The 27913-nt window shown below is 40.3% G+C and overlaps 1 protein-coding gene across 2 annotated transcripts; it reads right to left on the bottom strand.

Moving 5' to 3' along the window:
- Positions 1 to 1927: 1927 nt before the first annotated feature.
- On the bottom strand, positions 1928 to 27793 carry LOC143880025 (PRA1 family protein A1-like). 2 transcript variants are annotated; one of them, XM_077382785.1, is made up of 8 exons: positions 27425 to 27793; positions 26236 to 26276; positions 26024 to 26102; positions 11798 to 11884; positions 11607 to 11695; positions 11409 to 11480; positions 11166 to 11302; positions 1928 to 2385 (listed from the first exon to the last, which is right to left on the bottom strand). In XM_077382785.1, exons 1-7 carry the CDS (start codon positions 27580 to 27582, stop codon positions 11199 to 11201), a joined length of 630 nt encoding a protein of 209 aa, XP_077238900.1. In that variant the 5' UTR covers positions 27583 to 27793; the 3' UTR covers positions 1928 to 2385; positions 11166 to 11198. The 2 variants fall into 2 exon arrangements, with proteins under 2 accessions (XP_077238900.1, XP_077238899.1); XM_077382784.1 differs by having other exon boundaries at positions 1928 to 2359; positions 27425 to 27792.
- Between the last annotated feature and the right edge of the window lie 120 nt (positions 27794 to 27913).

The raw sequence follows: 27913 nt of genomic DNA, 5'->3' as shown, positions 1-27913 counted from the left end.
TCCGTCGGAAATGATTTTCTTGGAATCCAAACAGGGCCTTGGTTAGTAGTTAAGTCCTTATGAGTATGTCCATAGTTAGTGAGGGTACACTAGTTGTTGGCAATAGTGAGGATCCATCCAAATTAACCATAATTATATCATTTTTATATGCATGATTGTTGGTGTTAGCCAATAACCATTGCCTTCCCCTTAACCTCCATAACCTTCCACAATTTGCAAACCCCTTATTTCCTTCAACCGATCAGCCAATGCCCATTTTCCTAACCACTAGCCACCTTCAACCATTCCACCTTAATTAAACCTCAATAACTCACCCTCATGATTCCCTGCACACCCATTTTAATTTCAAGAAGGATTTTCATTAGTTTCATAACCTTTTAGGTGCCATTTCAACATTTTCAACTGCCCTTCTCATCCCTTTCAACGCCACTTTCCAACCCTTTCAACAGCCCATTTTCCTTCTGATTTCCCTCTAATTCTTTCAATACCTTACCCTTATCCTACCTTAACCTTACCTCTCATACCTAAGCTTCCGCATTGCTAACTTTGTTACTCGGTATAAAAGCTTTTGGTAGAAGACAGAAGATATGATCATATGGGGGAATGGTGTCTGGTTGAAATACCTCCTAGGGTTTCAAAACAAGCAGAGATGTTCTGATACAGTTAAAAAATCTTCAAATGTATTTGACCCATTCATTTGCTTTCGGGAGCATTGGCTGGCCTCCCTATTGCAACAAGTGTTAAAGAGTGCTTTTGGTTATTGGATCAACTTTGCGCTCTGCCTAGGGGTGGATATGGCTCGGGCTGGTTCGGTTCTAGGGTAAACCTAGAACCGAACTAATCCCTATCAGTTACCAATATTGGGAACCAGAACCAAATCATGGAAACCTGGACTCGAATTAAACCAGAACCGAACTCGAATTAAACCAGAACCGATCCCTATCGGGTTGGTTTGGTTTGGTTTGGTTCCAAGTTTACCCAACTTTTTTTTTTTTTTCAGCCCCTCTTTCTTCAAAATTCAGCCCCCTTGTTCTCTTATTTCTAATGAAAATAAAAAAAGACTTTAGTTTTAACACTCCCTTCCAGCCTCGCTCCATCCAATGGCCCATATTTGCTTAGGTTCGAAAATCTAAAATTTGGTATGGGAATTGCTAGCCTCCTTCGCAGAAGCACCTTCGTGCTCCATCCTTTGCAAGTGATGACAGCAGCATATTTTGACTGTTGCTCTATTCATTTAATTCATCTAACATGGCTGTCACCACTTGCAAAGGATGGAGCACGAAGGAGGCTAGCAAATCCCATATGACGTGGCTGTCATCACTTGCATGACGGACCCCAAACCCAGAACCGAAAACCAACACTTCCAAAATCTTGGTTCCAGAAACGAACCACATTTTCAGAACCAAACCAAATAGGCTAGTTCGGTCCAGGTTTTTGGGTTGGACCCAAACCAGTTCCACCCCTACCACTGCCTTAGGATGTAGAGTTCAGCATTATTATCCAATGCCTTTCAGAAAGTACAGAGGGGCCCACTTCATAGGATGATCCCAACCGTGAATAGACCGTACCCTGTAAATCATCTCCACATGATGATCATATCCATCCAATCTGTAGAGGACTACACATTATAGAAACCTTTATAGATCAGAAAGTTGAGATCATGGAGACGATTTACGGATTACAGCCTATTTACATTGTGGTTCATCAAATGAACTGTTTGGATCATCCTCGAAAGTGTGGGCCCCACTGTACTTTCTGTAGAGGACTGCACACTACAGAAACCTTTATAAATCAGACAGTTAGGATCATCCCTATGGAGATGATTCACGGAGTACAGCCTATTTACGTTGTGGCTCATCAAATTAACGGTTTGGATCAACCTATGAAGTGGGCCCCAGTGCAATTTCTTACAAAAATAGACCTCACGCGCACACAACATATAAAATCACATTACTAGTATTTGAAAGTTGAGTCGCATTGTTTGCTCAAAGAGAAAGTAACTGTCGACACCCAGTGGATATGATCTTATTACAAGATGTAGTCATGGATTGATGGCTGAGTAAAATAACTTCCAGGGATTGAAGAATACCTCTTGACAGTGAGCAAAGGAAGATGAAGTAGTTCGTCCGAGGCAGCCGGCCTGATAATTGAAGGGTTTTAGCTCACTGCAAAATGCTTCACAAATGGGATACTTGACCACAAAGTCTTACAGCAATTAGAGTAACTGTTAAACAATTTACAGCAGAGTCTCTGTACAGAGTAGCAGCCTTTTGATTAAAGGGTCCTTAGCTTATAGGACACAACACAGCTCAGACCAGCAGAAGGAAGAACACATTGGCTTGATGACAGTAGTCACCCCCTGCACAAAAACGGAAAGACAAGAAACTAATAATGAGAATAGCCAGCCGAATCTCATCATTTTTTGGTCATGTGAAAGTGCGCACGCTAGATTTCATGTCCAATAATGGAGCAGTACTAGGGATCATAATTCATAAACATGAGAGGGCTGATTGAGATCTAGTGTATAGCCAATTTCAGTGTAAATGAACCACGGGTGGAGGTCGGTTGGACTAAAAAAATGGTGTGCATTTGGCTAAAAGAGGGAGAGACAAGAACTCTTTACGTTCTTCCATTGAATGACGAATGCAAGGACTAATACGAGATGAACAGTCTAGTGGAAGGGGATGAGGTAATAGAAGATAGAGATAGCATCAAGAACCCATTAGTGCACTACTTTTCAAAGCAGTATACGAAGGAACATAATTGGAGGCCTAAGTTCAGAGGCTAGAAAGAGACTACTAGGAGGAAGAAATCAGAAACACAATCTTTGGCAAGAAGAAAGATAAAGCTCCTAGGCCGGATGGTTTTTCTATGTCGTTCTATCAAAGTTATTGGGAGGTGACTAAGAAGGATCTCATGGCATGCGTTTCTGAGTTTCGTAGGAGAGGCAAGCTGGGAAAAATAATGAATATCACGTTCATCACCCTCGTTCAAAAGAAAGGAGTGACGAAACTTAAAGATTTTAGGCCGACCAGCTCGGTTGACTGTGTTTACAAGATTCTAGCAAATCCCTTACCTAGAAGAGTAAAAGAAATACTGATGGGCATTGACTCGTAGTAATTAAAGGGGCATTAGTGAAAGGTCGACAGATATTGGATGACACCCTTATTGCCAATGAAGTCATAGATATCAGGAGAAAAATGGGAGAGAAAGGACTCATTGGCAAGATAGATTTGGAGGTGGTGGATGATCACATGGACTAGAACTTTATGGACTATATTCAGATGAGGATGAGATTTGGCCAATATCTACCTTGTAAAGACCATGCAGTAGGCTTATTAGCTTAATGTCCTTTAGCTCTGTTGCCCCTTCTTTCTTGGTATGAGTGATAAAGGTAGTATTTGACTCCTTGCTCAACCTGCTCCACTTATGAAACTCGCCATGACCTCCTCCTTTATAACCTAGCAATATTCTGGCAAAAAGCCATAGAGAAACCATCTAGACCACGTGCTTTATCTTTGTTGATATACAAGAGAGCGTCTCTTACTTCCTCCTCTGAGAAATCCCTCTCCAATCCCCTCTTTTGGTTTGGAGTGATCTCGTAGAATATTAGAACTTCCAACTTTGACATTCACTTATACTCCTTACCGTATAGCTTTGAGGAGTATTGTACAATACTACAATGATACTTTTGATTGACTCCCTGTCCTCTATCAATTACTCCCCTTCTACCAGGCAATTAATAGCGTTTATTTCTTCATCAAAAAAATTAAAAGCATTTATCCTAATAGCATTAGCCATCTGATGGAAAAATTTTGAGTACTCATCTCCCTCTATTAGGCTATGTTTGGTTGTGCGGGGGTGGCCCTGAGAGTAGTAGAATAAGAAGTCAAATGGGAGGACACAAGTATTTGATTTGTCTAGAAGAATAGTGGTACGTAGTGTTTGGTTGCACAGCAGTTCTCTCGGAGAGTAGTGGAAAAAGTAGGAGTGTTATTACAAAAAAAAATAGTGAAGAGAGAGGGACAGTGAGGAGAGAGAGAGAAGGGGAGAGAAAAGACAAGGCCTTTTCCACTATTCTTCTACCAAAAATTAAACATTTTGGTAGAATTTGGTTGGAAGGTGAGTAGAGGGGACATTAGTGCCACATGGGTGCCACATGTGCAAAAAAGCAATAATGATGTCTGGAACATGTTGGAGAGTCAAATGGAACTTCAATGCAATGCTGGCAACCAGACAAGGAATCGGCATTCATTGGCATTTAAAATTCCAATGAATGATGAGCGTTTGTGCAACCAAACATACCCAGCGAAATAGCAAGGATTTTAATCTCCACCTAATTTCCTCCCTTCCCAATATTTCCTTGTGTTCTGCCTTTAATGCTATGATTTGTGGACACGGACACAAAGTGTCGGACACGGCAAACGTCCAAAATTTAGAAACAGGGACATGGCTAAAATAGAAATGATATATATGATACAACAACAAATATTATTTAAAGAAAAGCTAGAAAAGAGTTTATAATCAAAGAATAGTTAATAATAAAAGACGTAAATGCGATATGGAGTAATAAAACAGAATGTCACACTTGAAACGACACAAAAACGTGTCCACAAACCCACATTAAGTCCAACACTTATAGCAGTACATTTAAAAGTGTCCAAAGGAGTATCGACACGGGTGGACCCGCGTGTCGTGTTAGACACGGTAGGACACGTGTGTCAGAAGTAAATTCAAAGTGTCGGCCAAATCATAGCGTGCGGATGTAGCTAAGTGTCTGACTCTATTGGTCATAGTTCCCTGCTGTTGCGGCCGGTGCTCGTTTGCGCGCGCGTGAACCAACCCAACAAACAAGGAAAGGATGCCTCCCTGACTAATAGGGGCATCTGGCGACGAAAGGCTACTTCAATCTAGGAAAGAGCCGGAAACTCGAGAGGGTCGCCTTTGGAAGCTCTAGTGCCATCTTCTCTTGCCTTTCCTCCTCCCATAATTTACCAGCCCCTTCATGTCAAGGGACTATTGCTAGAAGAATCACCTCTTTTCTTTCTTTCTTCTTCTTTTTTTGAAAATGATAGCTTTTTGAATCACCTCTTCTCTAAATCTCCTCTTTCTCATATTCTTTCTGCCAAGCCTTGATCTTTTATTATAGAGCTTTAGCATCCTGTATAAAACAAAGCCTTTCCACACTGACTCCATACTTTCATTCCACCAATCTTTAACCTTCTTGTCGAAACCTAGAATCTCATATAAAGGCAGGTCCATTTTAAAGGGTTTCGTTTCCAGTCGAAGCCTTTTAATTCCAGCAACACCGGGCAACTATGATTTAGCAGACACTTTGAATTTATTGCCGACACATGTGTCCTTCCGTATCCGACATGACACCCGTGTCCACACGTGTCGACACTCCTTTGGACACTTATAAAGGTATTGCTAGAAGTGTTAGACTAAATGTGGGCGTGCGGACACGTTTTTGTATTGTGTCAAGCGTGACATTCGGTTTTATTATTGAATATTGTGTTCAAAATGGGAAATGCAACAATCCTGGCAAGGCAGATTTTCATTGCCAGTTGTCACTCGGAGTAATGGTAATAAATCTTGGAGAACCTTCACAAGAGTGTATGGGCCAGTTCGTAGAGCGAAAAAGAGCCTATTTTGGGCCGAACTGATGGCGGTCAATCAAATGTGGAATTTTCCATGGTGTATTGGAGGAGATTTCAATGAAGTTAGATCTATTGAAGAAAGGCTAGGATGCAACAGGATTTCCAAGGGTATCATCGATTTTTCAGATTTCATTGCCACCAATGAATTGGTGGATTTGGCTCTATCTGGATCCTCGTTCACTTGGTATAGGGGTTCTAGCCGCAGCAGGCTAGATAGATTTCTTATCTGCCCGCACTGGCTAGCCTCGGTACTTGACGTCTAATAGAAAGCTCTTACCCATTCTGTGTCAGATCGTTGCCCGATTCTCCTTTATCCAAGACTGGAATTATGGGGTCCCTCACCTTTTAAATTTGAGACTGCTTGGTTGGAAATCCCGAAGATGGAAGAGAAGATGAGAGGGTGGTGGGTCTCCAATAAAGTTGAAGGTCCAGTGGATGTAGTAATCGGGGAAAAACTTCAGTTTATTAAGTAACAGCTGGAAGAATGGAATGAGGACAGAGCGAAATTGTGTAATGAGGAAAATATGGTTGGAAACCAGAGTTGAAAATATAACTTCTTCAGAGGAAAATAATTCGGCGGGGGATGAGGAAAGGGAGGAAATGGGTAAGACTAAAGGAAGAACACAAAAGACAATTACTACAAGAAGAAATTTCTTGGCGGCAAAAGTCGAGGGCAAGATGGTTGAAAGAGGGCGATAAGAATACAGCTTATTTTCATGTCATTGCTAGTGCTAGAAGAAGAAGGAACCGAATTGAGTCTTTAGAAGTGGATGGAGCTTTATCCACTTGCAAAGACCACATCATCCGCGAGATAGTTGGTTTCTATGTTTCTCTTTATTCATCTGAGAGATGTTTCCACCCTGAGCCTGCTGATGTGGAGTTCAGTATCTTGGAGGAAAGGGATAGTGATGCTCTGGAAAAGCCATTTGAAGAAAAGGAAATCGAAAAAAGGGTCTTCTCTATGGCTAGGGATAGGGCCCCGATGGTTTTTGTCTTGCTTTTTTCCAAAGCTGTTGGGAGTATGTTAAAGGGGACATTATAAAAAAAATTCATGAATTTTTTGAGGGGATGGATCTAGACCGCAGTAGAGGAGCTACTTTTATAGCCCTCATTTCAAAGGTCAATGGCGCATCAAAAGTTTCACAATTTCGCCCTATCAGCCTTGTAGGGTGCTTATATAAGATTCTTGCAAAAATGTTAGCCGAAAGACTTAAGCATGTTCTCCCAGCCATTATATTAGAAAATCAAAGTGCTTTTGTTTGCTAGAGACAAATCTTGGATTGCTCCTTGATAGCCAATGAATTAGTGGACTAGGCATACAAAACTAGCATGGGCGGGGTGATTTACAAATTAGACATGGAGAAAACGTAAGACAAGGTTATATTGCCTTGACTATATGTTTGGGAGAATGGGCTTTGGAGATAGATGGAGGGGCAGGATTTGGAGCGGTTTATCTTCAGCAGGGTTCTCTGTTATCATAAATGGCTCCCCAAAAGGTTTCTTCAAATCATCAAGAAGGCTTCGTCAAGGAGATCCACTATCTCCTTTTCTCTTTGTTATCGTTGTAGAAACTCTAAGCCGGCTGATAGATAAAGGGAGAAGAGAGGGTTTGATAGGGGGGTTCAAGATCGGCCAATCTGAATCAGAGGTATCGCACCTTCAATTTGCGGATGACACCTTGTTATTTGGCACTCCTCAAGCACTGCAAATCCTAAATTTAAGGGCAACTTTAAGATGTTATGAGTTGATCTCAGGCCAAAGAACAAACTTCTCAAAATCCAGATTTTTTACAATAAACATTGACCATCAAGTGGCGATGAATCTTGCCGGCAATATGGGTTGTAAATTGGATCATCTTCCAACCACCTACCTTGGCCTACCTCTTGGGAAGGGACGACCTAGCAAGCTCTCATTGGAACCCATTGTGGAAAGAATTGAAAAAAGGTCAGATCCATGGAAGAGGAAGTTAGTTTCTAAAGGTGGCAGATTAACTCTCATCAAGGCAGTCTTGGCAAACATCCTTATTTATCAGTTATCTATTTTCAAATGCCCCATGAGCGTCATCAACGGATAGATTTTTAGGAGAGGGGGGGGGGGGGGGGGTCCGACGAGAAGAAAGGTATTTCGCTAGTAAAGTGGGAGACTGTTTGCAGGCCTCTAAAAAGTGGTGGGCTGGGAATTAGAAGAGTCAAGGAGACTAACATGGCTCTCTTGGGAAAATGGTGATGGAGATTTGGCAAAGAACATTCACAATTATGGACTAAAGTCAGTAAAAGTAAATAAGGTATAAAATCGGGTCTTTGGGAATCTGATAACATTTTTGGCAAAAAAAGAGTTACAGTTTGGCGTGACATACTCAAAATCAGATTTCGGTTCAATTTGGGTACGAGATTCAGAGTGTATTCTGGAGATCGTATTAGCTTCTGGGGTGATGCTTGGTACTCTCATGTCCCTTTGAATGTTCTGTTCCCTTCCTTCTTTGAAGTGGCTAGTCAAAAGAATGCTTTTGTGAAGGACTGTTTTGAAAGAGATGGGAAACGAGTTAAGATGGTTTCCAAGGTTCAGAAGGCACTTCTTTGATAGAGAATTGGATTATGTTGCTAAATTTATGGAAATTTTGGAAGGCTGCTATATTAAGCGATAGGGTGGGGACAAAAGGATATGGATCTGGGATTCGTCTGGTATTTTCTCTGTAAAATCTTTCTATTATCAGCTTTTGCCTCTCTCTGTTTCCCCCACTGGAGCAAAAGTGTGGAAAATCCAGGCTCCACCAAGGGTGAGCTTCTTTGGTTGGGCAGCCGTCAGAGGGCGAATCCAAACTATACATTCAAGCAATAGCCATGGTCATATCTTGGGTGAGAACTACCCCTATGTTTTTATTCGTATCGGCTCATGACTTATGGGAGAGATGGAGGATAATATGCAATAGTAATGAGTCGCGGCCCATCACAGATCAAAACTGGGAGGCTCCTCCGGCAGGTATGTTCAAGCTAAACTTTGATGGTTCTAGCTTGGGCAATCCAGGTCCGTCGGGGATTGGTGGAGTAATGAGGAATTCTTTGGGTGAGGTGTTATGGTCTTTCTCTGGTCCCATTGGGACGGCGGATTCTAGTGAGGGGGAAGTAAAAGTTGCTCATCAAGGCATTAAGTATATTCCAAGTGAAATTTTGAGCTCGTTAATTGTGGAAGGTGACTCAATGAATGTAATTAGATGGCTAAGAGGTGTGCGAGTACCGCCTTGGAGGTTTGCATCCTTGTTTGATGAAATAGAGGATCGGATAGGTGATTTTGCCTTAGTTTTCAATCATATTAGAAGATAAACAAACCAATAGGCAGATAGATTAGCTCGAGATGGGGTGGATAGGCTTAGTTTGGAGTTGTTTGATTTCCTCCCTCCGTAATTGTATTTTTCCATTGTATTTTTTTTCTCTCTTTTTCGCTCTTGTTCTTTGGGCTTGACTGTCTAGGTCTTCCCTTCTTTTAATGAATTGCTACCATTCAAAAAAAAAAATTTATTAAGTCTTCTTTTATTATAAACTCTTCTTTTAGGTTTTCTTTAACTAATACTTGCTGCTATATCCCCTCATAAACCTAAACCCGAAACAAACTCTTGTTTCAATACTATGTTCATTGTATCATAAATGGTCTTCTCATTGTATATTGGGGACGGAAGAGAAGTAGATTAAATTGATGAATGTGTTATTATTTGAGTATGTCATATTAGTTTTAGATTATAGTTGATTAATTCTAATAGTTATTAGTTTGTTTAATTATATATATATATATATATATATATATATATATATAGATAAAACGGTTCCTACACATATGTGTAGATAAGTTATCTACACACTAGCTTAAAATACAGTGGGGGCCACATTATTTGGGTGATCCAAACCATTCATTTTTAAGGCCCTCACATAGATAGGGTGTCCATAAAAAATCTGATCCATAGGATCATCCTAACCATTCGAACTATGGAGGCAAAAAATGGACTAATTTGTGAAGGTGTAAAGACATCCATTTTACCTCCACAAATCGTAGGGTTGGGATGATCCTATGGATCTGATTTTTTGTAGACACCCTATCTATGTGAGGGCCTTTAAAATGGATGGCTTGGGTCACCCAAACAATGTGGGCCCCCACTGTATTTTAAGCAAGTGTGTAGAGAACTCTCTACACATATGTGTAGGAACCGTTTTCTCATATATATATATATATATATATATATATATATATATATATATATATATATATATAAGGTTCCTGAAGATAAAGCAGAACGAGGTTCCCAATCAACACCTAGTTTATAAATTTCCGGCAAGTTTTCCTAGGTGTTGATGGGAAGCCCAATTTATACACTAGGTGTTGATTGGGAACCGTTTTCTAAGACCAAGATGCTTTAAAAAAAGGTTCATTGGGCTTCCCATACTCTTATCTATAAAGATGAACAATGCCCTATTATCATTAAAAAAAAACAATGCCCTATCACGGAAATGGCTATGGAGAAGAGCAGTCTTACCTGTGGACTAGGGTTATTGAGAGGAAGTACGGTTACCATCCTCATAGGTGGTGGTTTTCAGATGACCGATATTGGAGTGATGGGTTGGCACTTGGCAGTGTGGAGGGATATTCTGAAGATAAAGCAGATGTTTGACGAGGGCATCAGGTCCACGTTTATAAAGGGTACATGATAAAATTATGGCATGAAAAATGGTGTGAGGGGTTAGTGCTGGCTTCGGCTTTCCTTGATTGATTTGCAGGGGCTTTAGATAAGGAGGCATCCGTTAATAGTGTTTTCAATGGGAGGGGCGAGCTTAACGGAAAATCAGGTTTAGAAGGAAATTCTTTGACCAGGAAATTGATAGCACAGCTCGTTTACTAAATCCGTTAGAAGCTTACTAAAGCTTTTGTTACATTTTTATTATTTCTTTTCGAGATTAATTTTGTAGGCATCACTGACCAGTAATTGACTCGCAGAAGTCCACAACTGACTCAAGAAGCTGAAGTCCACAACTGACTCAAGAACCATCCTGGTTCTCAAACCTTGGTAGAAACTGTGAACAAATAAAAGAACACATCCCTGAGTAGTGGAGTCTATTTTCCTGAAATTCCTTTCAAATCATAGGCACCACCGGGTAGTGACTTCCTCAAGTTCACAGTTAACACGAGCACCATCTTATCAAACCTTGGCAAAATGGCACTGAGTATGTGAACAAATACAGGTCATAGATATCCAGGGAACCTACATTGTTTCATAAATTTGTTCTTTAGAATGGGCATCAACAACTCAATTGGCAAAGCAAAGTTTAGAATCAACATTTTATAATACATCAATTATAAGAAACTAATATAAAAATTGACTTCCTAAAACAAAACGAGAGAGCATCTTATGTAATCAATACAAGATGAACACTAGATAAAGAAAACGAACATTTATCGAAAAAGTGAAACAAAAGTTTCTAAACAAAAAAAAAGATAATGAGACGATCTACATCTACTTACATCCTATAAACTCGACAGGAATATATGACTACATCACAGCTCACTATAATTGCGCCACACTGCACGGAACTCCTCACGGAATGTGTTCAGACGAGCTTTCAGGTTAGGTGTTCTAAAGCTCGCATGAAGAATAGTAGCTGCATACACATGAACACATCACAATAGTCAAGGAGAACAAGTAGTAGAATAATTAGCTCAAAAAAGGTCAGCAGAACTGCAAAATAAGATGGGTATGGTATTTACCTAGAAGACCAATGACAAATGCCCATAGGACGGTGAGGAGATTACAAGAGGTGAACCACAGGATACAACTGGCTATAAAAAGAAAGAAAAAACCGATATCAGACACTAATGACCAATCTACATTTTTCTGCCCAGATATATTGAAACTTTAACCTAATTTCGATTATGAAAACAGCATCTTCAAAGAACTCCTGATACCTGCTGAGAATATCAAGACAAACATCCAGCGAGGCTGCCCACATATATAAATTGCTCGTTTCACCGATGGACGCCCACGAATAACAGGCCTGCAAGTAATGACACTCTGATCAACTTCTGCTAATAATACAACAGTGCAACAATGATAAGTGCTGGACAAACACAATACAAGGAGAGGTAAGAGCTCTTACGTTATAGGGGCACGCATCTTCGCAGCTAAATGTGGAGAAAACTGTCTTACAGTCCGTGTTATCTTCTCGTTAAAAGCAACTGCAAAGCTGTAACAAATACTCAGAAATGATATATAATGCAAAAACAACCAATGGCTGCTAGAAAGTAGACTTACAGAATTAAGTCACTCAGTCTCAAGCAACAACAAAGATAAAACACATTCTGGAGTTAAAAGCAACTGCAAAGCTGTAACTCAAATACTCAGAAATGATATTTAATGCCAAAACAACCAATGGCTGCTAGAAAGTAGATTTATAGATTTAAGTCACTCAGACTCAAGCAACAACAAAAAGAAGGTAGAGAGAAAGAAAGGTTAAAGCTCGGTACTACCAATACTGATGAAAAGAAAAATAGGAAAGCAACCATTTCAAAAAAAATAAAATAGGAAAGCATCATAAAATTGTGACATGCAGGAAACGGAAAGAGAAAGTGTGTTCCTATTATATTTTTATGTTTACCAATGACAATTTATGTACCATAGACAGACAATACGTCGGACATGGAAAACCTATAAAAAGAACGAAAGGTCAACACATCTGTACAATTATATGATAATATTGAAGAAACATTATTACAAGATATTAGTCTGTGCAAGGATAAAGACAGTTGACACAGGAAGAAAGGGCAGTAATTCAAACAAAACCAAAAAAAATAAAATAACACAGGTGTAGACAGCACACTATGATCATGTTTAACATGACATTAAGCACCCCCAGGTTGTGTGTTCCAATTATAATTAGTTTTTCTCTCTTGAATGTTCCGAAGCAGTTTTATCATTTTCAAAACTCTGCCTGTTTTCAAAAATATGGAAAATAACTTGAGAGATAAAGGATGTTTTACTTAACATATAAGTTGAAGCAAAAGATATCCCATCATTTTGTCATAAAAAAGAAGAAGAAATCCATCATTTAAAAATACCATCAAACCTTTTTAAATGATGTAAATCCCACTCGGGTGTGGTTTCATACAATTGCAAAAAGGCCGAGCTTAAAACAAAATCTGGCTTATTACGGGTGAAATTGACATTTTCACAGGGTTTTATGCCCTTTGACAGGGCTTTTCGTTGTTCAGTAGTAAAACTGATTATTTGGTAGAAAAAAAAAATTTCGACGGGGTTTTACTTCGATAAGTGGTAGAACTGGTCGATCGACAAACTCTTACGTAGATAGGCAGTAAAACTAGTCATTTGACACTCTAACAAGCTGAACCGGGTAAAACAGGGTACAATGTGGTAAAAAGGCACCTAAACTGCCTCTGGAGTGTTTACTTTCGATTGGGACTCTTCCAGAATATTCTCCTACTCAAATAGAACCTCTAGGAGGATTAAATTCAAAATTTAAAACCTTGCATATTGTGTGCACGCTCCCACTATGACTTTCACTTAAGAGCTTCATTATCCTCTCCAAACCTCCAATGCCACTTTCCAAATACTACTTTATTCTTATTGATTAGATTTCCCATCACCAAACCTCCACCCTTCTTCTTTTTTGGACCTCTTCCAAATTGAGTAAATGCTAGTAGCCTCTTCCCTTTTCTTTTCATTTCCATGAAAAGTTCCTTTGAATTTTCTATTTTCTTTGCTACACCAAGAGGCATCTTAAATACAAATATGTAGTAAATCAAAAGATTTGACATTTGAGTGCTTGCTTAATGAGAATGATGTGGCCATCTAGAGAGAGTAGGTTTTTTTCCCACCCCGAATGATTTTTCTCCACTCTTTCTATGACCGGAGACCATAGAGCCCCCGTGGAATGCCAAAAGGGAATCCTAAGTAAGACATCAGATAGTTTCCAACCATGCATCCAAAATCTCCAACATAACATCCAAAATCTCCTCCCAACTGCTCCATTTTCCTTTCTTCCACATTACTCCCTACCACCACACTTTTATGCAAATTAATTTTCAGTCTTATTGTAGCTTGAGCGCCCCCAACCCCCCCCCCCCCCCACCCCCGCGCGCCGGGGATGACTTTTAGCTTCCTTACATCACATGCACAAGTGATGCACTTACAAAGATGAGCGTATCATCTGTGAATTGTAGATGACCAACTGATCCAACATTTCTGATTCTAACCCCCACAATCACACCCCTAGCATCTGTCAAAGAAATCATTCTATCGGGAGCTTCTCCAACAATTGTGAAAAATGAACGGAGAAAGTGGATATCCCGGTTGTAACCCTCTCGGACTAGGGCAAAAGACTTTAGGCGACGTGTTGATAATGATTGAGGATAGAGCTCTCATTCATCCTCTCCACTTTTCTCCAAACCCATCTTCCATCGAACATAATCAACTAACTCCCAATTGAGGTGATCATAGGCCTTTTCCACGTCAGTTTTGTGTACTACTCCTTCAATAGGTCCATGGAAGAGGCCATTTCCATCGCGAAGGATTCAATCCAGCCACAGGTTCCCCTACGGCTACCTTGTTACAACTTCACCCCACCGTTGTATGTGCCAATAAGACTACACCACGATCCATTCTACAACGATTCATACCATTAAACGTGAGGGGCCAACAATTCCTTCGATCGCTACTACTTTGGAACCCCGTCCTATGAAATTCTATGTATTTTTCTTTCTTCCACGTCTCTAGGCACTCATTGACTACTACAACTCCATCTAAGATCTGCCTGCGTGCCACACGCTCCTTGGAATAGAGATATGACCTCCACCGTTACCTTCCTAAATCTTCGTGCTAAGGTTTTTGCAATTATCTTATAAACATTACCCACTAAACTGATTGGTCTACAGCTTTAACCACTGACTACTAAAACTCCATATAAGATCTGCCAGCCTTCCACATGCTCCTTCGAATAGATATATGATCTTCACCATTATCTTCCTAAATCTGCGTGCTAAGATTTTTGCAATCATCTTATAAACATTCCCCGCTAAACTGATTGGTCTACAGCCCTTTACCTCTCTTTGTACCTCCATTTTAGGAGTCAACATGATAAAGTGTGTTGCATGGATTCAGATTAGTGTGTTGGGATCCGGCACGGATTCGAGGTGTCAAATTCGCAAACCCAAAAAAGTAGGATTCGTGGATTCCGTAATTTTTATTAAATAAATTAAATTAAATTAATATATGTGAGTGTGTGTGTGTGCGCGCGCGCGCGTGTGTGTGTGTGTGTGTGTGTGCATGTGTGTGTCTGTATTCATGGAAAATTTGAGGGTGGAGGGTTGAGACGTTAGGAGTTTTATTAAGAGATTCAAAGAAGTGGGAAGAGGGTCGATTTTCAAGGGTGGTGGCGCTAGGGTTTTTATTAAGTACGGGCTGTGCTTTTAATTTTTTTAAAAAAAAGTTAAGCAGAAAATGTATTTAAAGTGAAAATATATAGGACTCGCATGTTAATAGTTAGATAACAATGTCAGATTCGGCTGAGAAACAGGATTCGTGCGGGACAAGGCTAAAAAAAAGAATCTAGATGTGTCCCATACAAAACCATGTCCAATTCGGGTGTCAAAACGTGTCGACACGGATTCGGCAGTGCGTGGTGGTGGTGGGTGGGTGTGGAGAGGGGGGGGGGGGGGGGGGTGGCCTAAGTATCCGTGCAACACAGGTGATAAATGTAGCCCATATGCTCGAATTGAGAGTGTACCTCTCGTAAAACTCATCTAGCTTTCAAAAGGTCTCCTTACATCCTCTAGTAAAAAGAAAGTGTAAAACCATATGGGCTCAGGGCTTTATCACACCACCACCCCACCCACCCTCGGGGCCAAGGCACACACTGCTGGTCTTGCCTCTGCTTCCTCAAATTTAGCCTCCAACTAGACTTTAGATTCTCTTGACATTTGTCTGAAGACAATTCCTTCAATTTTTGGACACTCTCTCTCCTACTTGTTGCAGATAATTTCCTCTTAAATTCTGGAGCCATAAGTCTTTAGACCTTGCCTCCATCTCTTCCCATAGGAGAAGCATATTCTTGGCACAAATTCTCTTTGGGTTTCATATTCAACATTTCGTCTTACCTCTTTTGACTCCTTATCAAATATTTCCACCCGCCTTACAATATCTACCTTCCTTGCATCAATAGAACCGAAGTTGTTTATCCTCCATTCCTTAATTTTTCTTTTATTTACAATCTGTAGTTTTTTGGTGAACCTGAAATCTTCCCAACCTTTTATCTTTGCCTCTTCCTAGGAAGACTTTAGTTTCTCCACAAACCTCAGAACTCTTGGCTACACATTACCGAATCTAAAAGGGTGGGAGCTTCCGTTCTTTCATCATGCCAGAATAGACTCGGACGTACATGATCTTAAATGGGTCCTCTCACAACCCTTTGAATCAAGCCATTATACTTTCACGACTTCTATTTGTCCAAGTATAATTCAACCTATCCAATGGCAAATCAACTAGATTCAACATGTTTATAACCTCACTAAATTTTCTCATGCCTGTAGTATCTTTCCTTCTTCCTATTTTCTCATTGGTGAATGTGATGGTATTGAAATCCCCGCCTATGCACCACAACCCAGCAGTCCAACTCCCCACCTCGATCATCTCCTCATTAATCCTTCCTCAGCCTAGTATTATTAGGTCCATAGGCCACTGGCACTGTCCATTTGAAGCCGATACCTCTAAAAGAGATTTTAACTGATACAATGTAATTTTTTACCTTGCGATCGTCTAATCTGTAAATTTCATTATCTCAAATTATGAGTATCCCTTCAAACTTATTCTTATTTCTTAAAAGCCTATTTAACATTTCCATTTCCCCATAACTGACAAACTACTCTCCTATTTACATCTTCCATCTCTGTTTCCTTAATCATCAAGATACCATTGCAGCCTACTATTTCCCAAATCACATTCTTCTTGTATTCATCCCCCGGCCCGCTTATATTCCAACTAATTGTGTTCATCATGTAAACATTTTCAGCAGCCTATTATTTCCATAATCACATTCTTACTTTTTTCAGCCCCCATACCCTTTATATTCCAGTTAATTTTTTTTTTTAATGGTAATATTCCACCTAATTATGTTCATCATTAAACCACATTTGCTCCATCCCCCCATTCCTCCCCCGGTTTCCTACAACCTTTCGTATCATAGTTCACAGATGAACAAAGCCTCTTCACCTCCCTTGCTAACTTAGATTTTGACTTAGCTTTCCTTTCCCACGCCTTATCATGCCTCTCTCATTTATTGATCGTTTCCAGAGCTTTTACTCTCTTCAATCTCAACACCTATCTTCCTTCCAATTTTAAAGACTTCATTAAATCCTCAACTGAGTAATTCGTGCTTGAGGTCAGGTCTTGTCCGTGGTCGTCCTTCTCCTCATCAAAGAATTTCCCCTCAATTACCTCATTGTCTCTCTTTGTAAACCAACCATCCACCATTTTCTTATCGCCTTCCTCACTTTATGCCCACTTTGCTACTTCTAATCAGTATGTCTACATTTCTTAATATTGCAGCCTTGAGGTAATGGACTAAGAGAATCGGAGAATCGGATTTGGGTGAGTTACCTTACGTCGAGTTGGGCAAGTGTGAGTAGGAGTTGTCGGTGTCCATCGCTGTCTCTTTTCCTATTTCTTCGCTTTCTCTGTCTTCATCCAGCACCTTTTGAACATAGTGGCCAATGTGGGAAGCAAAGGCCCTCGGGAAGGTGGGAAGCGCCAGAGAAGCTTGAAGGGAAGCGATGGGGAAACATGAGAGGAAGCGACGGGGAATAGTGAAATAATTGAATCAATGCGAAGAGTGAAATAATTAGAAAAAATGACAAAATTTAAAAACAAGAAAATTCCAGTTTCCAGCCAACATAAGCAATTTGAATCCACCAATCATAAATTACATGCAAATCCAAGAATACAGTTAGACCATGTTTGGCAGACATAAAAAAATTTCCATAAAATATTAGTTTATCCAGTCTTGGGAGAAGGGCAAGGAGGATGGGAGAGGGAGAGAATTGAGAAGGCGTGAGCGAGGACTGAGGAGAGGGGGGGCAGATAGCCGAAAATAGGGAAAATAAAAAAATCAATTTTGAATATAGTTTTTTGTCTACCTATTTTCAGCTAATTAGCATCATCTCCTCACTCCTGCCCTCTTAACTCTCTCATTCTCCCACTATTTCTACCCCTTTCTCATCACTTGGAAAACTTAGGCTGCGTTCGACAACCATTCTCCTTATTCTCATTCTATGATGAAGAATCAGAATACATTATTTTGGTTACTTCTGGCAATAAAATCCCGTTCGGCAAACTTAGGTGTAAGAATCATTTTTTTTATTTTTTGTGGCGGAATGACGTTCGGGCGTGGCAAAACAAAATGATTCTGGATTTTTTTAGGGTGGGGGCGAGGGGAATGGAGTAACAGCAGGATCGAATAAGCCGGAAAGATCCACAGAGATTGTTCAGGTTGGTTGAGGAATTTCTGTTAAGCACTATATTGCTGTCCTCGTGTTGGCGAGGAAGAGGAGAGTGAGAGAGGGATTGAGAAGAACTGGTAAGGGATTGCATATCATCTCCGATCAATCGAGCCCCAAATTTCCCTTACTTTTTAGGGTTCTCCTGCTTTCTTCTCCAAGAAATACATCATCTCTGATCAATCCTCCCCCTTTCAAATCTCTGCTTCCCTCTGATTCAAATCGAATAGAGAGAGGGGGAGAGAGAGAAAGAGGGAGGGAGGGAGATGACACCTATTTTTGAATCGTTCAGAGTCTTATGCAGTCAGTAGGTAGGAGGGTTGGAAGGAGAGGTGAGGCGAGGAGGGAGAGACTTCACCTCGAAAAACTCATTAAGTAGATTTTTCAAAGGGATAAATTGTCGCTACAGAGAATCGCAGTTTAAAAGCCCAATAATAAACAAACTCATTTTTTCTCGGGTATACCGAACAGCATTTTTTTTATTTTTTCAGATCTTTTAAGTAGAAAATAGCAAAAACCCATTCTAAGAATGGTTGCCAAACATGGCTTTAGTGTCTTCCAAAGTTCAGATATTTTGAGCAAGAATCAAACAAGAGGCACAGAATCATACAAGAGCAAAAAAACAAAGCAAATTGGGGAAACATGATTCCCGCAGTTCGGAAACACGCTCACCAAACTGAGGAAACGTGCTTCACGCACGTTTCAGAAATGCGCTTCCCCAATTTCTGGGAAGCAATGCAGTAATCCACCTATCTTTTTCATTTCAAAAATTTCACCCAACAATGTCTTCCTTGGCAACTAGTTACCAGCTGACGGTAAATCCAACGCTGTTCAAATTTACTCCCTTGTTAGTTGTGCCACAGGTTTTTAATTTTGATTTTTGTTTCGTTTTCGATCGCCACAGAAATGGAAGTGTTGCGGTTTCGATAGGAAATTTCGGTGGAAATCTTAAAATCGGGAAAACATATTGAAATGTGTGCAAATGATAGAATATAAAGATAAAACTTCAGGAAATGCTAGAATACGCACAAATACATACTCAAAAAACTATCACATAAGCAAGAAAATCATCCATAATTGTTTAAAAATACCGAACACCTACTAACATGCACTTTCGCACATGTTTGATAATTTAGTACATACCAAATTTCACATGCAATTCATATAAATATTTATACATAATACATACACCACATTTTGCATACAATTCGTGTAAATAAAATTATGTAATACATACTAATATAGTATACCGATATTACAGTTGAGATTTTGGTTTGTGCATTTCAGTAGTTTCTGTGGGGATAGAAACAGAAACATTTCAGTCGTTTCATATCAATTTCGGTGGAAATTTAAAATCATGGTTGTGCCCGACATCATCACATGTTTTTTCCCACTCGACCGACGACTGTCTATCTTTTGTCAAACCCTTGCAAGTCCACTCTTCCTTGGTTACCACCTTGATTTGACGACTACCTAGCATCCCTTATCTCTTCTGACCGAGCCCATCTTGCTTGTCTTCCACTAAAATCACCATTAATGAGGTGGTCCATCACTTGATTGTCTTTGCCCTGCACGTCAACTCCTCTTCTTGTGGGCCCAAGGGTCGTCTTCAACCTCTCGACGACGGTGGTTTTTTTTTTTTTTTTTTTAAATGATAATATATTAAAAGGGGCCGAGATGGACCACACGAGATAAACAGAGATTCAAGAAATAATAAAACAAAACAGCAAAAATGCATCAACAAATCGCACACTTCTCACGGAGGAAGGAAATCGAACCACTCCAACCCTTCCTTAAAAACTCCAGATTGAGCGAGGGAGTCCGCTTCCCCATTTGCTTTGCGACGAACATGCTTACAAACAATGGAGGATTCCTCAATAAGATCGTGAATTTCCTCAAAGTAGTTTAAAAATCGCCACGGAGGAACCACTTGCCCCGATAACCAACCGATGACATTTGAAGAGTCTCCTTCCACAATTGTCCTATCATAAGAATCCAAACTGAGACTCTTAATCCCCTGATATGCTGCCCTTACTTCCGCTTCAGTCAAATCAGATATTCCAATTGGTCCTGCGAAAGCCCACGACACTACCCCTCGGGAGTCCCTACAAAGGCCTCCGACCCCCGCTGGACCCGGATTTCCAAGACAGGACCCATCAAAATTCAATTTAATATGACCATCAGGAGGGGCTTCCCACTTTAGGCTTGGCTTCTCTCTTTGCAGACCTTCAAAGCACACAATGTGCCACCCCTCCCAAAGATCGAAGGCTGAGACAAACTTAAACAAAGGGATAATTTGGACCCAGAAAATAACTAACGCTATAATTTTAGTATATAACCAATAAGCTGACTTTGCCACCCCTTCGAATACTCTCGAGTTTCGTTCCTTCCAAATTACCCACCACAATGCTATCAAACATAACCTACAGAGCACCTTACCTTTTTTCCTCCAGGGCACAAGATCCCAACTCAAAAATAAATCTGCGAGCGACTTGGGGAAAACCCAACAAATGCCAAATCTAACCAGAATGAGGGCCCAAATCGCCCTTGAAAACTTACAGTAAATAAAAAGGTGATCAATCGATTCCCCATCCTCCATACAGAGCGAACAATGATCCACCAGGCACAAGCCCCGTTTTCTAAGAAAATCAATGGTCTGAATCCTCCCATTGCACACTGCCCAACTGAAAAAGGAGACCGATGGGGGGCCCAGAAACTTCCAAATACCAGCACAGCTAGGGGATCCAGTCCCAGGTAGAAGATGATGATAAAAGGATTTCACTGAAAAAATTCCAGAAGCAGTCCAACTCCAGATCCGTTTGTCCACCCCACTCCTTTTTATATAACACCCCTCAATAAAAGTAAGCAGGTGAGAGATTTCCGGTAATTCTCGGTCAAAAAAGTTCCGTCGGAAGCAAGGAGTCCAAACCACCTGATTGTGAATTCTCTGGAAGCAATCAGAAACCGTCACTTCTTTGACCGAGGCCACTGAAAACAGCCCCGGAAAAAGCACCGCCAAAGTTTCAGCGGCACACCAAGGGTCCAACCAAAATTTGATACGATCTCCTATGTAGACTTTAAACCGAATGCCCGCCTCAAAATTTTGCTTGAGTCTCAAAATATTGCGCCAAATTGATCCTCCTTTTTTACCATACTTATCATCCGAACACCAATTACCTTGTAAGAACCCATACTTGCTCCCTATAACTTTGACCCATAGCGAGGATTGTTCTACACCAAAACGCCATAACCATTTTCCCAAAAGAGCACGATTGAAAGTTTTCAACCTCCTTATCCCCAGCCCTCCATTTTTTAAAGGAACACAAACCTTTTCCCACTTTACTAAAGGAATTCCGCCTTTCGAATTTGACCCACCCCACAAGAATCTTCTTTGAATCCTTTCAATTTTCAAGATGACACTCACCGGGCAGGTAAATAGGGATAGGTAATATACCGGAATGTTAGCCAAAACTGCCTTGACTAACACCAACCTTCCACCTTTCGACAGAAGTTTTCTCTTCCATGTTTCCAACCTTCTTTTGATTCTCTCTACAATAGGATTCCATAGCTCTTTTCTCGGATTTCCAACTCCCAAAGGGAGCCCAAGATACGATGACGGTAAAGACTCCAGCCTGCATCCCATCACATCTGCAAAATCGATAGCTTCTGCTAAAGGAGTATTTATAGCAAACAAACTGGATTTCTGAAAATTTGATGGTTGACCGGTGATCAACTCATAGCATCTTAGCACAGCCTTCAGATTTAAAATCTTGACCCTATCAGAGGTACAGAACAAAAGGGTATCGTCAGCAAATTGCAAAAGCGACACTTCAACTTTGTTTCGACCGATGCTAAAGCCCTGCAACAGCCCCCTACTGCTTCCTCTTACCATCAACCGGTTAAGGGTCTCTACTATAATTACAAACAGAAAGGGAGAAAGTGGATCACCTTGCCTTAACCCTCTGGATGACTGAAAGAAACCTTTTGGCGATCCATTTACCAGAATCGAAAACCATGCCGATGAAATGCATTGCTTCATCCACCCCCTCCAGCGGTTGCCGAAACCCATCCTCCCGAGAAGATAGTCCAAACACTCCCAGTCCACTCTGTCATAGGCCTTCTCCATATCGAGCTTGCATAATACTCCCCCGGATCCACTTCTGGAATATGATTCAATGACTTCATTCGCAATTAAAGAACAGTCCAATATTTGTCTCCTACTCACAAAAGTACTCTGACTATCTGGAATTAGTAATGGGAGTACTACTTTAAGCCTGTCTGCTAACACCTTGGCCAACACCTTGTACAAGCATCCAACCAGACTGATTGGCCGAAATTCAGACACCCTGGATGCCCCTTTTACTTTGGGGATCAAGGTGATAAAGGTGGCCCCTGTACTTTTATCAAGACTCATTCCATCAAAGAACTCCTTGAAGAACCGAAGGATATCACCTTTGACAACCGGCCAACAAGATTGGAAAAAAGCTAAGCAAAAACCATCCGGACCTGGAGCTTTGTCTTTGGGAAGCGCAAACAGCCCTTTCCCCACCTCCTCTTCCGCAAACGGCCGTTCCAAACTTGCACTTTCGGCCAGGTTTAAGCTGGAGAAATCCACTCCCTCAGGAATAGGACATAAACTTCCTTCTGAAGCATATAAATTGGTATAAAAATCAACAATAGCCGAGGAAACCTCTTCCTTAGAATTCAACATAATTCCATTGACTGATATAGACTCAATTTTATTCGATCTTCTTCTAGCGCTGGCCATCGCATGGAAGTAAGCCGAATTTTTATCGCCTTCCTTCAGCCATTTCACTCTAGATTTTTGTCTCCAAGAAATTTCTTCCCGCAGCAGCAGCCCTTTGTGTTCCTCCTTGACTTTTCCCAACTCTTCCCATTCGACCTCAGAACTAAGTCCACATTCCTCCAGAGCTGACAGTTCTTTAAGACGGTTTTCCAACCAAAACTTCCTAGCTTGGTTCAGATGATTTTGATTATTAGACCAAACTTTCAGATTTTGCTTAACAAATCTAAGTTTTTTTCCAATCACCACATCTGCCGGACCCTCCACATGACACGAAGACCACCAATTTCCCAACAGATCCTCCATGTTTGGGAATTGAAGCCAAGCCATTTCAAACCTGAAGGGAGGATAACCCCAAGACTCTAGACGAGGGTCAAGAAGAAGAGGGCAGTGATCTGAGACCGAATGCACTAATGCTCGAGAAAAACTCTCAGGGACCAAAGCCAGCCACTCAGCACTGACAAGGAATCGATCCAGCCTACTTTTTCGGGGACCCCTGGACCAAGTAAAAAAGGCTCCCAACATAGATATATCAATAAGCTCAAATTTTGCAATGAACTCAACAAAAGCTTTTATATTGACAGTAGACCTCTCACAACCCAATCTTTCACCCACTTCTTTCACCTCATTGAAGTCCCCCCCAATACACCAAGGAATGGACCAAAACTCCCTGACCTTTTCCAATTCCCCCCAAAATTGACTTTTTCAACTCTACGCACCGGACCATAAACCCCTGAGAACAACCACATTGAATTATCCTCCTTTTTTAAAACCACCGACAGAGAGAACCTACCCCTCCATACATCCTGGAGTCGCCAGACATTTTCATTCCATGTTACTAGAATCCCACCCGAGGCGCCAGAAGAGCCCACAAAAGAAAAATCCCAGCCCTCTTGTACTCCGAAGCCTAGCACGACACTTCTATTTACAACCTCCATTTTAGTTTCTTGTAAGCAAATTAGATCTGGTTTTATCTTTCGAACCAACGCCTTCACGTGACGTCGCTTCTCCTGATGATTCAGGCCATTAACATTCCATGAAAGGATTTTCATCACCCACTGGATATTGCTGCTCGCTTCCCCCTCCTACCACTAGGAGTTCTTCTCGACGTGACCACCGAGTCTCCCGTCACGGCCGCTTCTTTCGAAAAATTTAAGTCGATCCTTAACTTCTGTAATTCTCTCGACGACGGTGGTTATCACTGTCTTGCGACGCCGTCCATCACCTTCAACTATTTTCTTCACTTTTCCCATCTCCACTTCTACTTCAAAGAACATATCCTCAACCACCAACTCTAGGAACCACGTTACCTCTTGGTCTTTGTTGATTCTTACCTTCACCCTTTCGAACCTTCCTCCTCCGTTTTGCAATCAACTTCCATCACATCCCTTAGGAGGTGTCCCAATGGCGTAAAAGTTTCTATCCCCCACGCATGTAGTGGATTTTTATTTTTATTTTTTTTTTTAATTTCGCCCAATCTTCTTCCTTCATATCCTAAAAATTTTAACCCCATCTTATCAGGCCCCAGAATAACCCATAACCACCTCCCTCCTTTTGTTAGAGAGCATTCATTGCCTCCCTTTTGTACTAAAGAGTATAGATCTTCATCATACTCTTTAATCTCTAGTAACCCATTGGCTCTTATCATCATAATGATTCTTTCCCTCCTGACCTCCTCCTTCCTTTTCCCAATCAAACGCTTGCTCCTACTAGGCCACTTTATTCGGTTGGTCGTCACATGAGAAAAAGTAGGGTGATGATCTCCATCTCCAGAGGTAACCAGATGTAATCTTGGGTTCGTTTTGCTTCCCCTTTCATCTACCCTTCCCTCTTCATGTATTCCCTTTCTTCTCTGTGGGACATTTCCTAAAGGGTGATTGCTCTATCTGTCTATCATACTCTTTTTTTTTATGGAAAATCTTTGCTATAGAACCTTCTCCATTTGAAGTTCAAAACTTCAAATATTGAAGGAGCTACATCTCCATTCTTGACCCTTTTGCCTCCTATCATTCATAATACCCCCACGAACCATGTTCCGCCTCTTCTTACTTCGGTTGATAGTGAAGCCTTCAAACCCCCACTCTGTCTATGGCATATCTTCTTTGCTTCCTTCATCTCGTTTATACTCCTCTTCCATATGGGGTCTGCACCTTCCGCGAAACCTTCTCCACCTGAAGTTCATGTAGCCACAATCAATACATTTCTGGCTTCCTTCCTTCCACTACTGTTTGTCTCTTCCATCATCTTTAATATGAGGTCTGCAGAAACCACAAAACTATCTCCACCGATAGTTCCAATAACCACAATCGCTTCAATCCAACTCTTCACTCTATCACCTCGTGCCCACCAGTAGAAACGATACGGCCTTGCCCCCATTTCCTTTCCCAGTTACTCTCGCTCTCAGGCATTAATGTGACATACAAAAGTATAGAAAGGAAATTAAATAATGCAAAATTGAGAAACTGTTGGATTTTTTCATTCTGATTTTTCAATGTGGGGCATATCGTAGACAACTAGTTACATTTTGATACTCGATTTCAAAAGAAACAGTTTCTTTCAGAAATAATCAATATCATCATCCATTAATTCTCATTAACCAATGTTGACTGATAATGCTTCTTCTCGGAGGATCATAAAATGATACTCAACTCAACTCAACTAAGCCTTTGTCCCAAACTCGTTGGGGTCGGCTAATGAATCCTTTAGAAAAATTTCATGAAGAAGGAGAAAGGATCTACTCCGTTCAAATTGACTAAGTCGAATCCTGACACTAGTTGGGTTTGTCTACATGGATCATAAAATGATAAATAACTCAAATTGACACAAAATTTGATTTGAACTGAACATTTCCTTTTTAATAAGAAGCATCCAATTATAATATATAGACCAGAGAAGATATAACTTTGTCCGATGCATTAGGGACTAATTCAACTAACAATACAACACATCCCTATGGTTTCTTCAGTCAAAAATAATTTCACAAAGAGACCCATCTATAAAGGATAAGACGGTTTACCTATCGTTGAGGAAAGCAATACTCAGAGCTGTTAGAAGAGCAGCCACAATAGCAAGTGGCTTCCGAAGAAATACCATTCCTACAGTACAGAAAACCCAACAAAAAAGTGAGATTCCCAATCCATCTAGATAACATTTGCTAAACAAAACGGAAGGAACCAGAGAGAGAGAGAGAGAGAGGAAGAAGAAACAACAGCCTCTTTGAGCACTTACCGAGAATAAAGACAATCATGATGAAATAATTCGTCCGATAGCTGCAAACACACAACGAAGCAGAGAAATTAAAATCAACATATGGAAATTAAAACCCCAACAAACAAAAAGATAGGACAAGTGAAACCAATCTAGACGAAATCGAGAAGGGAAAATCCAACAAAACTCATCAAAATTTCACACAGATGCTACAATTCTTTTCGAAAACCCTAAAACGAACCAAAAAGAGAGAAAAGATAAAGGATTAAAACGTGAGAATTAGGGTTTCTAATCATCAAACAAACCTAGAAAATGACCATCTCACACAAATGCTTAAAATTCTTTTCAAAAAACCTAAAACAAGCCCCAAAAAAAGGCGAAGATCAACAACTAAAACGTGCCAATGAGGGTTTCTAATCGTCAAACAAACCTAGAAAATGACCATCTCACACAAATGCTTAAAATTCTTTTCAAAAAACTAAAACGAACCCAAAACAAAAAAAAAAAAAAAAAAAAAGATCAACAATTAAAACGCGAGAATTAGGGTTTCTAATCGTCAAAAAACCTAGAAAATGACCATCTCACACAAATGCTACAATTTTTTTCAAAAACCTAAAACGAACCCAAAAAAGACAGAGAAGATCAACAATTAAAACGAGAGAATTAGGGTTTCTAATCGTCAAACAAAACTAGAAAATGACCATCTCACACAAATGCTACAATTTTTTTCAAAAACCTAAAACGAACCAAAAAAGACAGAGAAGATCAACAATTAAAACGAGAGAATTAGGGTTTCTAATCGTCAAACAAAACTAGAAAATGACCATCTCACACAAATGCTACAATTTTTTTCAAAAACCTAAAACGAACCAAAAAAGACAGAGAAGATCAACAATTAAAACGAGAGAATTAGGGTTTCTAATCGTCAAACAAAACTAGAAAATGACCATCTCACACAAATGCTACAATTTTTTTCAAAAACCTAAAACGAACCAAAAAAGACAGAGAAGATCAACAATTAAAACGAGAGAATTAGGGTTTCTAATCGTCAAACAAAACTAGAAAATGACCATCTCACACAAATGCTACAATTTTTTTCAAAAACCTAAAACGAACCAAAAAGAAACAGAGAAGATCAACCATTAAAACCTGAGAATTAGGGTTTCGAATCGTCAACCAAAGCTATAAATAAAAAAAATAAAAAACTTACTAGTAGAGATTGCATTTGAGGCGGCTATTCCATTTAGAGGAGGATCTTGGGATCGTGAATCTGGAGAAGAATTCGGTGAGAGGACGAGGAGGAGAAGACCAATCCACCTCTCTAAGGGCGTCGATCAGATCTTCGGCTGTTACGTTTCCCCAATCCATTCTATCAGTATCTGCAAAACCCTAGCAAACAAAAAAAAGGAGAAATGATGGCCTAGAAAACGTAATCACAGAAAGTGATTTCCGATTCTGTGATTATTATTTATTTATGTAGGGTCGAAGAAGAGAGATAGAGAAGAGAAAGGACGAGAAGAAAGGAGAAGAGAGAGGAAGATGACTTTCTTACGGAAGCGAAAGAGAGGAAGAGACATAAAGTTGCCCACTTTTCACGTCAAATCAGGTTAAAGGGGGGTGTGCACGTAATGAAGGGGGTGAAAATACCATCTCCAGTTAGTTTTTATGCGTCCTTGAAGGGATAATTACGCAAATACCC

Source organism: Tasmannia lanceolata, unplaced genomic scaffold (assembly GCF_043159265.1).
Source record: "Tasmannia lanceolata isolate RefF3 unplaced genomic scaffold, GAP_Taslan_0.1 ptg000006l, whole genome shotgun sequence".
NCBI classification, from domain to species: domain Eukaryota; kingdom Viridiplantae; phylum Streptophyta; class Magnoliopsida; order Canellales; family Winteraceae; genus Tasmannia; species Tasmannia lanceolata.
The sequence above is the reverse complement of the archived record's forward strand: the minus strand, read 5'-3'. Positions and strand labels throughout refer to the sequence as shown.